The 14,819-nt window shown below is 41.8% G+C and overlaps 1 protein-coding gene across 1 annotated transcript; it reads right to left on the bottom strand.

The window, feature by feature from the left end:
- Positions 1 to 1,238: 1,238 nt before the first annotated feature.
- Positions 1,239 to 14,336, bottom strand: LOC114426365 (protocadherin-17-like). Its single transcript, XM_028393733.1, has 4 exons — positions 11,868 to 14,336; positions 10,696 to 10,754; positions 10,373 to 10,542; positions 1,239 to 1,816 (listed from the first exon to the last, which is right to left on the bottom strand). The coding sequence occupies exons 1-4, from the start codon at positions 14,334 to 14,336 to the stop codon at positions 1,239 to 1,241; spliced, it is 3,276 nt and encodes a 1,091-aa protein (XP_028249534.1).
- Between the last annotated feature and the right edge of the window lie 483 nt (positions 14,337 to 14,819).

Raw genomic sequence — 14,819 nt, 5'->3', positions numbered from 1 at the left:
AGCAAGCTGAAGTTTTTCATTTTCGTTAGATTCATGTCTTGTCATTTGTCAGACACATTCATATTTAAACAAACCTATAATCACAAGAAGACAGTTACTGACAGCGACTCGGATGACTTTGAAAATATCGGCGTGTACGTTAGCCGTCTCCATAGCATGATGCATATTTTTTTTAAATAAAAGCATTGAGCAGAGGAAGTGAACTCATCATCTGTTGGGTGCACTAACACACAGTGCCTGTTTTTATTAAGACTTTATTATAAATACCTGTGTGTAAAATTATTCTGTGTCCTGTAACGCCGACCTTGACTACTTGCCGGATAGCATGTGCTGGTATACAGTGTATATATATGTGTATATAGCTTAAAGTTGGCACATTTGCAAAGTCACTAGTGCTAGGCCTATCTGTCATTAACACACATATATGAAGCACCTCGTAGACATAAATGCACTTCTCTCACATGAAACACGACAGCTTTAGAAGGTGTCAAAAATAACTGCCTTCCGTGCACACAGTGTATACAAATTTAATAAAATACACAACAAGTACAGTAGCCCACATTCACGTGTAAGCTCAGCTTATTTTCACATAAACTGCAGAGAGGACGACAATAAAATTACAAATACATTCTTAAAAAACGTTTGTTTTTTTATGGGTTTTTTTTTACAGGAACCTCAAATGGTTTTATGAAAAGGGACATTCCCTGTTGCACCACCATTAACAGTTCATAAGACACTTCACTTTTTGAATTTTTAACGTCACTGATATGTATTTCAGTTGTCTGTGATATTCAGAGAGATGTTCCCTTATACACTAAATGGAGACAGAAAGCTTCACTGTACAAAAGCAGACAGGACTCAATAGCTTAACAGTAGCAATTTGTTCAACAGCCTCACAAAATTGGAGTTTGAAATGTGTAAAATACAGACATCTAAACTGACAGGTACGTACAGTACACCATGAAAACACTTGAAGCACTTGAAGATTCCCCCGACCCCCTTCCCAACCCACCCACCCCCCCCAAAAAACCTTCACAGCAGTCAAGGACACATATTTCACCTAAACACAACGAGTCACAAACTGAAAAAGAAAAAACATACAAAGCAGATGGTTTTTGGTTATACAATGTGTGTCTGAACACCTCTGTGGGTCAAAATAAACCAACTCTCGGTCATTAATCTGTGATATCATTATCACACCCCTGGCAGGTGAGAGCAAGCGGGGATGGTCTGACCTGTCAGTTACCGGAGTCCCGCGGGTCGAGAGCACAATCTGACCCCCCACACTCCTGGCTGATGACAGAGCTGTGAATGAGGCTGCTTGACAGGGACTTAGGCCTGAGCTCGCAGGTCAGGTAGGAGGGCTCCTCCAATTCGGTGTGCAGTGGGGAGCACTGGCCATCTGGAGGGCCGTAGGCACTGCTGTCTGAACCCCCGTCCTTCTCTTCTTTGGACTCTTGCTTGGCTAAGTCCAGGGGCATACTACTCTTAGTGGGACTATTGGACGTGGATGGACTCTCCTGAAGCGGTGGGCTTAGTGCACGCTGCGATTTTAAGTAAGGTTTGACATTGGCCACAAGGATTGTACTGTCCCGCTGTTCCTTTCCAAACGTGCTGAGGGTTTTTCTGCTGTTGCAGCTGATGGTGCCATAAATCTCTGTCTCTACCATGGCATCCATTCCCACAGGGATGAAAAGGTTGGTGCGATTATCGGCGCTGTCTGCTTGGCTTCCTACCCGTAACTTTGGCATCCAGCATCTGTCAGAATGTCCCAGTGCACGACATTCATCGGTGCAGTGGACTGATTTGTCTTGCTCTGCAAAAACAGTTAAACATTTGTTATTGGACCCTGCTGGGGTGAGCACAGAGAGTAAAACATGTAGATGACACTTTGAATGATGATAACAGCAAACAAACACACATCCTGCATCATAGGAAATTTAAAATATAACATAACCATCTGCAACGTCATTCGAAAGCTCCTGCATGTGTCTTTCTGTTCTGAAAACACTCCCACTAGACAATGTCAGACAAAGAATAAGTTGGATTTCACTTTCTGTTTTTTTCCGGTCAATGTAAATGAAATGAGTGATTCATCCTATTTATGAAGCCCTTTTTTCCCTCTGCTATTCTAAACCACCTGTGTAGGTGTTTCCTGGAAAATATCATCTGGTGCAGAGGAAGTGATAATTTACATTTCACACAGAAGTGCAGTAGATTGTGTGAGACATCCTGTAGTTAGAATATTGTCCATTAGAATACTGATCAGGCTCATTATACTCATTTTTCTCAAACTTTATGAAATTCAGACTAACACTGGTTAAAAATCGAAGGAAAAAAAAAACATTTGTACCACAAACACTCATTAGCTTGACCTTTAGTAGTTTAGTGTAATTATTTTAAGGGACTCGGGTGAATAATCAGAAACACATTTGCATTTCTTGCCCATTTTTTTTCACATCACCTTTTTCTTTTTACTGCTTTTTTTTTCTTCCTTTTTCGTTGATGCATGCTGTGAACCATGTTGTATTAATGTGAACCCTCGCGGGGCCCCTGTTGACTGGAAAGCAGTCATCAACAGGTTTTCTTTCGGCACAAAAATACCACTATTTTTCCATGTGCGGACGAAATACACACACACACAAAGTGAAAAGTGAAATCGAAGTGGTAAAAAATCGAAAAAATCCAGCAAGAAATGTAGTCCACATTCAAAGTTTCAAAGTCAGTGTCGCTTGATGCAAATAAAGCACACAACCTTGGACTGGGTGATGCTGCACATCACAGCAAACACCCACAAGACAGTACAAACGTGTACATGTGTGTTACTGCCAGCAGTAAAACATGGAGAGATGGGCAAGGCTCTATCTTTGTGCTATAACTCCTTCTTTTTTTAATTTCACACCACACCTGACCCTGGAGGCTTAAAAAAATAAAAATAAAATAAGAACACAGAGAGCAACACATACAAGAAGCCAATTTTCACGGTGTTATGATGTAGAAGGTGTCATTTTTTTTTCTGAGGCCATTACGCCATGCTATCAAAATTAATTTGACAATGATGCATTGAGGTGTTTTGCATGTAGAGGCATGAAGCGAAATGTCAAACATGTCTTTGTAAATAATACTTTTCCTTCATTTGTTATACATGAAAATGAAACAGCAATTTCATCTGTAAAATTATTAATTACCCACAATGCTCCCGCTGACTGATTTAACTTTAATAAATGTGTTTGCTTTGGCATGAGGTTGTGACAGACCTTCGCCAAATACACAAATAAATACACTGAATTGAATTTGTCTCTTTGTGTATTGAACAATGTGTCTCTTGCTAAAATATCCAAGAAATAAATAAGGTTTCATTCAGACTGCAGCTGAAAATTTGTCTTAATCTGATTTTTTTTAATCACAGTGTGAACAGCACAAAATCACATTACATCTGATCAATTCTGATTTGGGCCACTTCCATTTGTGTCTGATTTCCTTTTGCCTCTCTCTCTCTGAATTCATGTGACTTTTATGCCATTCTTGATCAACATTTATTCACAATTCATTGCTGGCGGGAGTAAGTAATCCAACGTTTCTGGATGAAATCTGTTTCACTCAAGCCATTCATGCATGATCCCACCACCCCGGGCTCTGACATCCACACATATCTACAGACAGGAGTAGTAGTAGTAGCCATTGCTCTAAATACAACCATAATTAAAAAAATGTGTCTGTCCTCATCCTCATTATCTTTAGCTTGTCATCTCTTATGTGATAGCGTGCAGCGTGCCATCACATTTCTTGTTCTGATGATGATTGTCATCATCGTATTATGCGAGATTTTAATTCTTAATATGATTAAGAATCGTCATTTAGTAAAATGTTCACCCCTTGTAGAGTTATGAAAGGGGAACAGTTATCAACAGGGACCGAAATTGTATTTCTTCTTCTTCTTGAAGGCAGGCTGTAAACATGTTTATTTCTGCTGTAAATTCAGACATTTTAACATGGAAGTCTGTCAGGACTGACCCACTTTTGGAGTAATCCCCATGAGGCTGTGCAAGGAACTGCAGTTGAACTGCAACTAAGAACTTGTGCTTTGGCTTGTTTCATGGCATGTTTCAGTCCTTGCTGATGATACACTGTTACAGTTAACCTTCTGGTAGAACATTTAAAGGGATGACCAACAAATGATAACAGCCATTTAAAGGGATGATAACTAGGTATAGTAGGTCCTTTCTAGCCAGTAAAATTGGCCTATTTGACAGGTACACTAGAAGTAAGAGTGCTAAAGGGCTTGCAGCACACACCCCTATTGGCAAGGAGCTGTAACTGCAATTGTAAGAAAAATGTTTGTTTTAATTATATTTACTTATTTAAGAATTCAAAGGCAATGCCAATGTTGTTAGTGAGCAGTAAATACAAAGAAGAAGAAGAAGAAATGATAAAAAAAAACAGATTAATAATGGCCACCAAGCTACCTGAGCACATCTGACTCTATATGGTGGTGTTGTGCAAAAACAGTTCTAAAATTGTGACAAAAGTATTAAAATTTATACAAAAATAATGAACGTCGTGCAGCATTTAATATGGTGTCATTATATTGGTATTCCACATCACCACCACCACTTCTGACTGACTTCCAGCATCCCTGCCTACCACACAGAATGAATACATCTGAATCAGGAATGCATAGCACACAGAGTTGTGCTGTGTGTCTGATGTATGTTATGTAGAGTCAGTGAATGGCAGCCTACTCCTGTCCTGTACACAGGAATCAAGTTCCATAACATATATTATGGAGGAAAATCTAGAACGGCTTGCACTCAGCTGACACATTTTTTTCTTATAAGTCCGCATCCTCTTTTGATGGAAACAGAAATCCCAACCTGGTTTTTATGGAAATAACCACAATATTACATTAGTTACTCGATGCTCATCCCATCAGCTCTCTGGACTATAAATAAGGCTTCTCTGTCTTCCTGCCATTCCGTGAAATCGAAGACCACAAGCAAGAGACTGACTGAGAATGAGGCACTTGATCTCATTTTGAAACCTGGCTCTGGTGAGGATGAGTATATCAGCCTTCCAAGAGGAAGCTCCACATGACTGGGGCTCTTCCTATAAGAGCTGAGGAGATCCTTTCTGTTCAAAGACGACTGCAGCTTCCCTCATGCATGCACCACCAACCTCGACCAGCTGGAGGACACAAAAACGCGAGGAAAAAAAAAAAGTTCAAACAAAAAAAAGATACTTTCACTGTGCTACAACCCCCCAGAGATGTGAGAAGTAGCACCATGTACCACACATGCATGGCAGGCACATTTGCACTTGCCATAATATAGTGCTGCTCAAGTCTATGAACACCTACACAAACACACCTACACTGAGCCGTAGGATACAATGGAACTGTTAATTATGCGCTGACTGGACAGAGCTAAATGGGTTATTAATATTACATCACAACTGTTACTCAGATACATTAAGACTGTTAAAGGAGAATATGAAATGTGTGTTTTTTTTAAATTGATGTTCTGTATGTTCAGATATTATGTGTCTTTATTTGCATTATAAATGAGACACTTTAGAATAACAGACGTCATTTTGTATCATATCAACTTTCTGTCTGTCTGTAAGGTCTATTTTTTGTTCATAGGGATGTTTTCCTGACAAACACCTTGTAGATCAAAACCTCTGTTTTTTGCTGTGCAGCTGCACCCAGCCAGACACATGCTTTGCGACCAGTACAGGGTGTATTCTGCTGTGTGTTCTCGCATAGAAACATCAATCTTGTCGGGTCAATCATTAACTCCAAATTAAATGGTTAGCAATGGCTTATGATAATGTGAAGGTTTGGATTGATTACAGTATTTGTGGTATGTTTTCACACTGTTTTGTATTCACTGTGGTAATAAGTAAATCTTTTATACTCTCCTTATTTTTGGATGAGTCTCTCTAAAACTTTGATCAGATCAGTCTGTGTGTGGGTCAGTGCTTGAAGTTGTGGTAGAGCCTGTTAGGGTGACCTATCACTTATTCAGTCTTGTGTACACAATCCGGCCGCAGCAGGATTCAGGCCGTATCCCGCTCTAGCCGGATTTATTTTTTTTCAATATGAACAGCGCAAATTTCGGATTGTCGGATTGATTTCAATCGGATTCGCTGATATCTGCCTAAGGTCTGAACGCAAATGTGGTTAGTGAATCCAGCTAGCAACATCAAACCTCCAGGTTCTCTGGTGCAGTATCTGGGTTGCGCACAAAAGCCATGTGTAAACATCCGTCAAACTACGAAAGCTTCGCCAGGAGTTTATGTTCAACATGGCTACAAAGGAATTAACTGCGTTCTGGACCGAAAACTGAAGAAAGACCTGCATGCACCCTGTCCTACCCAGGTCTGAGTTTTATGATGTGACACCTAGCCGGATAGAGCGGGATTGAGGGCGGATGCATGTGTGCAATAGCCAGATTTGAAAATAGGTCTGAACGTATCCAGCTTCCCACACTAGCTGGACTTACTTTCCCCAGTCTGCACTGGGTCGTAGATCCCTCCTGTATGTTATCCCTGATAACCACATAACTGTGTTCAAAATCAAAGCATTCTGTGTTTAGTTATTTCTGGAGAGCTTTATAGACCTGATGCTGTTCTGAATTAAGCTACAGAAGTCTGGTCAATCAATATTTAGTGCAAAATCATTGATGTCAGTAGCCCTGCATTGCAGTCATTATATCAAAATTTAACACATATTACTTAAAACATTTTTTTCTTTCGCTCAGATAAAACAAATCAAGGACTCCAACCAGAAAAAAAAATCTTTGTCATCCTACATTTTTAAGGTTACTAGAAATACATGTTTCACATGTAGCGTTCTTAACATAACCGCAACAGGTCTTCCATGTAGCCTCTAATCATTAACTATAATCACTCATCACAAGTCATGATAGCACACCTTCTGGTCAAACATGTTCCCTACGAGCCCATAAATGAGTTTGATATGCACTGATAAATAACACATTTAATAGTGTGATAACAATGAAGTTGGGTGCAAGATTTAGCCTTTTTGAAGGATGCAGCACCTGGACTTAGACACAGCCGATAACTAAAAAGTTACAAATGTTAAAAACATGTTTAAAGTTAAAGTCATAGTTAATCACTTACAATAATCACTACTAAGTTAACTGTGCACCAAGCTGTAATTGTGTCTATTTAAACACAGCGTTTACAACCTACCGTTACACTTAGAATTTAATTTCAGGGTTGCTTACTGTGTGTTTTTTTCACACCTCGTTACTGATTATACAAATTCGCATTGTTACATTCTTGGCATGGACTATTCCACCGCTATCTCTGTAAGCATTCACATCTACGCATTTGAGCTGAAAATGCATTTTACACAGGAGAAGTAAATGATGGCTTTGATTTTTTACAAAAAGCATTACACAGAGCCTGCATATTGTAAGTGCCTCGCTTTGATGCAACTACACCCTACATTACAGTTCTGGGCACCTTGCATTTGTGTTTGTCTGTCTTTTTTGTAGTGCCACAGAGAAAAGTATTTTTTTTATGTGCAGATACACAAGGCCAGGACAATAAGCAGAAGCAGGGAGATGCTGAATTCATTTCCATGGTAGCTATCACCAATGCAGAGCCTGCAGATGATGCTGATGCAAACGGATGTATGTTCTTTAAGAAGGTTCAGCGACCACACAGTGAGGCATTTCTCACATTTACCCTATTGTGTTTCTAAAGCCAGACGTAATTGGAGGAACGTGGCTGCATGGTTACATTAGGTGTCATTTTTTTAATTTGGTTGTTTTCTGTTAAATTTATTAGCAGCACATACTCAGATGATAACACACTTTAATGAAGCATGTGGGCAGATGTAAGGATTTTAGTGTCATTCATTTTTATCCACCAGCCTCCCTGCTCACAGGAGGAGTTATGGTTGCTAATAGATATATTAATAATAAACATTTTTACTACATAGCTGCTTTTCAACTGTAGAGGCAATTCATTAAGTGCTAATTAAAGCTAAATAAGTGGATTTAAACTGAATTATAAACCTGTTTAAATTGCTAATTTATGATCACGCACTGTATTTTTTTGTTTGTTTTTTGCATGAATAGGCTCTTAACTAAATGCAGGAAAAGCACATATTGCACAATGCTGGTAGTTGCTATAGTATGTGTATTCTTTACAAACATAAATTGTAAAGAAAAACGAGGAGAATGTAAAGGCTGCTTTCATCTGTTCTGCCTGTTATTAGCTTTCCATTTCACATTTCATCACTGACTGAAATTTTGTTAAATAACAGCTCTCCAATGACAGACTAATACAATGGCTTTATGTAGTCCACTGCATTACTGCCATCACATAAAAAAAGTGACAAATAGCTGTGATCATATGGGAAACTGTAGAATGGAACAATAACATGCTCTCAAAAAACAAAGAAACTGCCTGCCCATTATAAATAGAATCAGAGAAAGCCTAGCAACATACCCACTGTGCATCTGGTGTCTGTGAGAGCGAATAAATATTCAGAGTGCATGATAGTGGAAGCTGCACAGGTGCATATATTACCTGTATCAAAGCAGCCAGGAGACTAGAGGGATGGTAAAGGTAAAGACATAAAAGCAATACTACTTAACCCACAAGCCTTTCTGTTGGTGCATTTGGAACAAAAATTCTGCGGCATCTCCATTTTGGATAATGGTGCTATCCTGTCTCAATCTGCAAAACAGTGTCTTTGTTGTTCAATAAATGTACCTGTGTGTGTGTGTGTGTGTGTGTGTGTGTGAGTGAGAGACAGACGGAGTGTGTGGGTTGTGGGTTTGTGTGATCAAGTCCAAGGCATAATGCATAATGTAGATCTTCCATCTTGTAGTCAGCAGACAGTGACACCATTTAATATTCAACTGACCAACCCCGGAGGGAGAGAGAACACAATTTAATCTAACCATTAGCTTTGCTTTTTAACTACATTTCTCACACACAAACAGGGGAAGGCAACAGCAAACATATTGATATTAAAAGCAATCCCCCACTTGATTGCATTTCTCTTATCTAACAAATGCAGGTCTATAAATTAACTGACATCCCTGTCAGGCAGGCATCAGCGCTGTACTTGTAAATATTCAGCTTCCCCCCATATACAAAACATCTCTTTCAATATCTCTCCATGTGATTGGCCTTAGAACTTGGGTTGAATCAGATTCAGAAATGTGCAGCGAAAAAAAAATCGTGATTGAATTTACACCTCCCACAGAGTCAAGTTTGGTCTGCCATAATTCCTCCTCATACACACGCAGGAAAACACACACACTCACACATATATAGAAGTGAGATAGATGGAGAGGAAAGAGAGAGAGAGAGAGAGAGAGAGAGGGGTTCACACATCCTTCTGGCAGACGCAAAAGTGTTTCCATCTCTGCCCTCCTGAGCATGCCGCAAACAAACAGTTCATAGCAATGTAAATGGTGTGGAAAGTACTGTATGGGGACATGATGTCCACAGCCATTCTCCTTCCAAGATGCAGAGAAGGAAATGAGAAACCACTTCACTCGAGTCCACCATTATCTTTGATCTTTACCAGCGAGAGTTGCTCCCACATTGCAGTTTATATCCACAACAGCTAAATATATCAGTCCCCCTATCAGGTCAGCGGGGTTGCAACAGATTGACAGTCATCTGTGATTGTACTTCTGGCAGCGAGGATCGTTTCGGATTTGCGAAATAAAATGTAACATTTCTATTTGTAGACATTTGTATTTGTAGTTGTAAAGCAAGCTCCCCTCAAAACAGTGTAAGCGCGGCAAAAACCAATAATAACTGAGAAAATCTTTCCAAGCAAAAGGTGGAAACACTCTGTCATGTTGCACCAGAAATATCTGTCATTTTGCACTGCAAGTGTCTATCACACTTTCTTGTGTCTGTCGTTTTATTCAAGACATGTGCATGCGACGAATCTGTGTTCAAATAATGACGTGATCAAAAGAGGCGCAGACGGAGGTACACTTTGCCATGCATATGAGTTTGTTTGATGGCTAAATCAGACAGAAGATGTTTGAAAATTCTACCTTCAGCCAATGGACTCTTTTATCCTTTTAAACTAGCATCTACCTTCCACTCTGGTGCCTTCATGTCATCTTTGGAACACAGCTCGGGCTGTCTGCAATGTGAAGTAGAACAAAGTAACGCTACCTGCTGCAGCGACAGCATCTAATACCTGCCTGGATTTACTGCTTCCATGTTGACGGAACATGCGCTTGCATTTGACTGCACCCAGAAGCTGGTAGACCTCCACTTTAACACCAGCAAGCGGCATGCATAAAGTATAAACAATGTCTACTAGAAGAGTCAGTTAGGCATCTTCAAGATGTCCACTCACCCTGTTCAAAAGGCTGGCCATTAACTGCGGTTGCTTTCATCTTGAGGGCCTCCCTGGCAGACGTGTCGCAGTGTGAGCCTTTATTAGTATCCTGGTCACTATCAGCCTGGTCACTATCACCATGGCCACTGTCTCGGAGACTGGCTCGTTCTGCATCTTTAAATGTTGAGCTGCAGCAGAGGGGAAAGAGGGGAAAAAAGAAAAGAAACACAACTTACCATTACCTCTGCAAGAGCCCGTATTTGATAGCCTCAGTCAGCTGGCTTGATAAAAAGACGAAGCTAAACACAACTGGTCAGGAAGATTTTGGATAGTGCTCTTACCTTTGAACAAATGGCTGCCTGCTGCCAGCATAATTGGGCTCTGAGGGGAAATTTTCAGTCTAAAGAAAAGCAGAGGAAAATCACATTTTGCATTGAACACAGCCAAAGAAGCATGAGATTCAGACATGAAGGAAGAAACATATCTATCTTCAACTGATACTCAAATTTTTATATCTTTATAACGGCACCTGAAAGATGTCAGTAAAGCCATTCAGGACCTGCCAGCGATGACGGAAAGAACAGACCTCCATTGTAACCATATGTGTCCTCCTTGGCAAGCCAAAGAGTTCAGCATTAGCCACTGTCATCAGCATCCTTCCCCCCCACCCTTCTTGAGAATAATGTGTTTGTGTTGATCACACCCACATACCCTAGTGACTGGTGACAGTGCCAGGCCTTGTCATCTGTGTTATCGTCTCCAAATGAGACTGTCTGCGAGACTGTCCTAGATATTTACATCGTTTACAACAGATAATTCTGCTGCGCTAAACAGCGCTACAAGCCCATGCTGTCAAATTAGCATGTTAGCTGGCTCGTGCATTCAACCCTGCCGTCTCTACAAGACAAGGCTGGACCCTATTAATGGTCTTATCGTGCCAACTTTGGATTCGGATGGGTGGACCCGGCCCATATTTGTCGGGGAGCGAAAAAATGCGATTGTAAGGTTATGCTGTGTGCATCTAGCTGTCTGGTGCACATTGGTTCAGTAATGTGATCGGACAAGCTGCTCAAACACCTGTCCAATCCCACATTTCAGCCGAGGTTTTGTTTTCACTCCATAGCAGCGAATCTGGCAGGGTCACAGCAGTCTTGTTCAAGACTCACACTGTTTGCATGTCTAACTGAGAGGACTTTGTGACTGTGAAGACCAACTGTACCATTTTGCAAGAGAAGACTTTGAATTTTGCATCTCAAATACAGTTTGTACAGCTCTCTTTAAAACACATGAATACAGTTCAAGTTGCCATATCATGCTTTATATGCAAAGAATGTTTCACAGTGTCACAATAGAAACAGAAGAAAAAAATTACGATGTCTGCTCACAGTGACAGAGTTGCTTTTTTCTCAGTCGATTACTTTTTCTTTTGTCAGATTTTTATGGCAAAGCAGTGTGTGCAGATAAGCAAGCATAAAGGGCAGATAAAAAATGAACGGTGCGGCGTCCTCCTTACCTGTATCACTGACATCCTGTTCGCTGGAGTGTCTGTGCTGAGCCCGGCAAAGCTGGAGTGGCAACCTGCCCTGGGGACTGTCAGGCTGTTTGGGGTGGTTTTCAGGTACATGACCTCTGACCTGGGCAGCGTAAGTGGCAGAGGGCTCTGGTAGTCAAAACATATTGGCGAAGTGATGAGAGAGGGGCTGCTCACTACGTTCATCCGGCTCGCAGAATCTCTCTCCTCCATCTCACTCTGCACCAGCATGATGTCACTCTTGTTGATCCTTTTCTTTTTTCCCTTCCCCACTGGAGGATTGGAGTACTCAGCCATGCGGCAGTTATAATTCCCAGTCTCCTTATCTTGATGCTTGGACTTGACAGCGATGGCGGTCATGACTGCTAAGAGCATGACAGAGATAATGCAGAGGGTAACTATGAGGGGCAGGGACACATCCCAGTGCTGCTGTTCCCCACTTGTGCTGGAACCCCCTCCTGCTGCTGTCTCTGTGTTCGCCTTAATGATCAGCTTAGCCACGGCAGATAAGGGGGGCTTGCCATGGTCAGTTACCTTCACCACCAGCTCAACCACCGGGGCAACCTCCTCCCAGAGAGCATGGGCGATTCTGACCTCACCTCCTACAGGATCCATCTCAAACAGGTGGTCGTCATTCCCCTCTGTGATCTCATAGGTCAGGTGGCCACTCTCTCCGTGGTCGTGGTCCACCGCTTTCACCGTGGCCACTATGTAGCCAATACCTACGTTTCTAGGCACTGGGATTTCTGCTGTATCATTCTGCAGAAGGGGTAAAATGATAACTGGAAGATTGTCATTGACGTCGAGGACATTGACTCGAACTACAGAGGTGCTCTCCATGTGGGGAGTGCCTCCATCTTTAGCCTGAACTTTGAACTCAAAGGATTTAGTTTGCTCGTAGTTAAAAGAACGTGAGGCGTATATGGCTCCATTGGTGGGATTAACAGACACATAGGTGTACACAGAAACATCTCCGATGTGTGACGGCAGAATGGAGTAGGTTACTGTTCCGTTTCGACCGACATCTGGGTCGTGGGCTAGAACAGAGCCAAGATACTCCCCTGGGATGTTGTTCTCCGGCACCTGTAACACATACACAGTCTTTGTGAAGCGAGGTGCGTTGTCATTCTCATCCAGGATTTTCACAGTAAAGGACTTAGTGTAGTTTAAAGAAGGGATCCCATTGTCTCTCGCCACAATTGTTACATTGTATTCGTCTTTCATTTCTCTGTCCAAAGGTCTGTCTGTGAGCAGAGTGTAAAAATTGTCATTGTTTTCCTGCAGCCTAAAAGGTACGTTTCCCAGCACCCGGCACTGGAGTTGACCGTTGCGGCCCGAGTCCTTATCCGTCACCCTGACCAGAGCTATGACAGATTCTGGAGGCGCCGCCTCACTTATGGCTCCCTGCCTGACAGAGACAAAACTTATTATTGGCGAGTTGTCATTTTTGTCAAGCACTTTGACAGAAATTTTACAGTGGCCTGGAATCGGGTTGGGCCCCAAATCCTTTGCCTGCACATCAAACTCGATGATTGGATTCTCTTCATAGTCAATCTCTCCCTGGACCTTGATGACGCCAGTATTGGGGTCGATGGAGAACAAATCTTGCATTCGCTCAGATGCATATCCAGTAAAGGAATAGACCACCTGTCCGTTGCTTCCCTCATCTTGGTCAGTGGCGTTCAAATCTATAAGTATTTTCCCAGGTGGCGAATTCTCCGGGATCTCTATTACGTAGGAGGATTTTTCAAAAACTGGGCTATTGTCATTCGAGTCAGTCACTCTGACGTTGATCTGCATGGAGCCCGATCTTGGATACTCCCCACCGTCAATTGCAGTGAGGAGAAGGGTGTGATGACTCTGATCCTCCCTATCCAGAGGTCTCTGAACCACCAGCTCTGGATATATAGTCCCATCACCCCTCACTTTTAAATCCAGAGAAAATGTATTGTAATCATCTCTTGTGACCTGGTAGGTCTTAATCCCATTTTCCCCAGAATCTGAGTCATGTGCAATAGTCAGAGGGAAGCGTGTCCCAGCAGCTGCGTTCTCTGAAATATCAATATTAACATGATCTGAGGGGAAACTGGGCGAGTTGTCATTTATGTCCTGTATATCAATCTTGATCATGCATATTTCCTTGTCGTTGGCAAACACTTCCATAGAGAGCTGGCACTTTGGGTTGCGCCTGCATAACGTTTCCCTGTCAATCCTTTGTTTGGTGAAGATTAGTCCACTCTCTGGGTCAACATCCACAAGATGTGGTGCAGAATTCTCCAGCACTCTGAAGTTTGATTTTTTCCCCCTCTCTATGGTCCCATATCCGGCATCTTTAGCTATATTACCTATAACAGTTCCAGGTCCTTGCTCCTCTGGGACAGAATAATTGAGATTTTTCAATGTCAGGGCTTTAACCCACAGCAGAAAGAAAATGGGTACAGAGAGACGCATCCCTTCAACTGGATATGCAGTAGTGGCAGGCAGAAAAAAAAAAATCCTCGTTGACTTTCAACCTGTTGATTACCGCAAACCTAGACTACTAAACCCAAACCAGGCATGTGGTTGACGCCGATCTCACGCTAATTAGGCACCAAATCGATCCGTGCACAGCTATCTCTTTTCTAATCGCTATTTTAACCTCTTTCACATGCCGTTCGGCTATGATGAACTCTTTCTGTAAACAAAGATGACCGCCCGACGACACCTGATGTATGAATTAAATATCAAATCCAACATAGTGTACGAGAAATGCTTTGTTTTTTCATCACGAGGGAGGAGAAGGGGGGTACTTAATGAATTATCGATGACTATAAAGTATTAATATTCCCTACCGCATCCAAGGTTAAAGCGTTTGAATCTCTGTAGTGAAGGTTAGACCGTAGAGTACAAAAGCGCATTGCCCTCATGCGACATCTACACCTAGGCTACAGCAAA

Source organism: Parambassis ranga, chromosome 21 (assembly GCF_900634625.1).
Source record: "Parambassis ranga chromosome 21, fParRan2.1, whole genome shotgun sequence".
Taxonomy (NCBI): Eukaryota; Metazoa; Chordata; class Actinopteri; family Ambassidae; genus Parambassis; species Parambassis ranga.
Note: the sequence above shows the minus strand (reverse complement) of the source record. Positions and strands in the feature narration are given on the sequence as shown.

Coding starts and splice junctions, on each gene's coding strand:
- LOC114426365 (XM_028393733.1), bottom strand. CDS start 14,336: ATGCGTCTCTCTGTACCCATTTTCTTTCTGCTGTGGGTTAAAGCCCTG. Junction 10,755..11,867: donor ACAGGATGTCAGTGATACAG/GTAAGGAGGACG, acceptor GCTTTTCTTTAG/ACTGAAAATTTCCCCTCAGA. Junction 10,543..10,695: donor AGGCAGCCATTTGTTCAAAG/GTAAGAGCACTA, acceptor CCTCTGCTGCAG/CTCAACATTTAAAGATGCAG.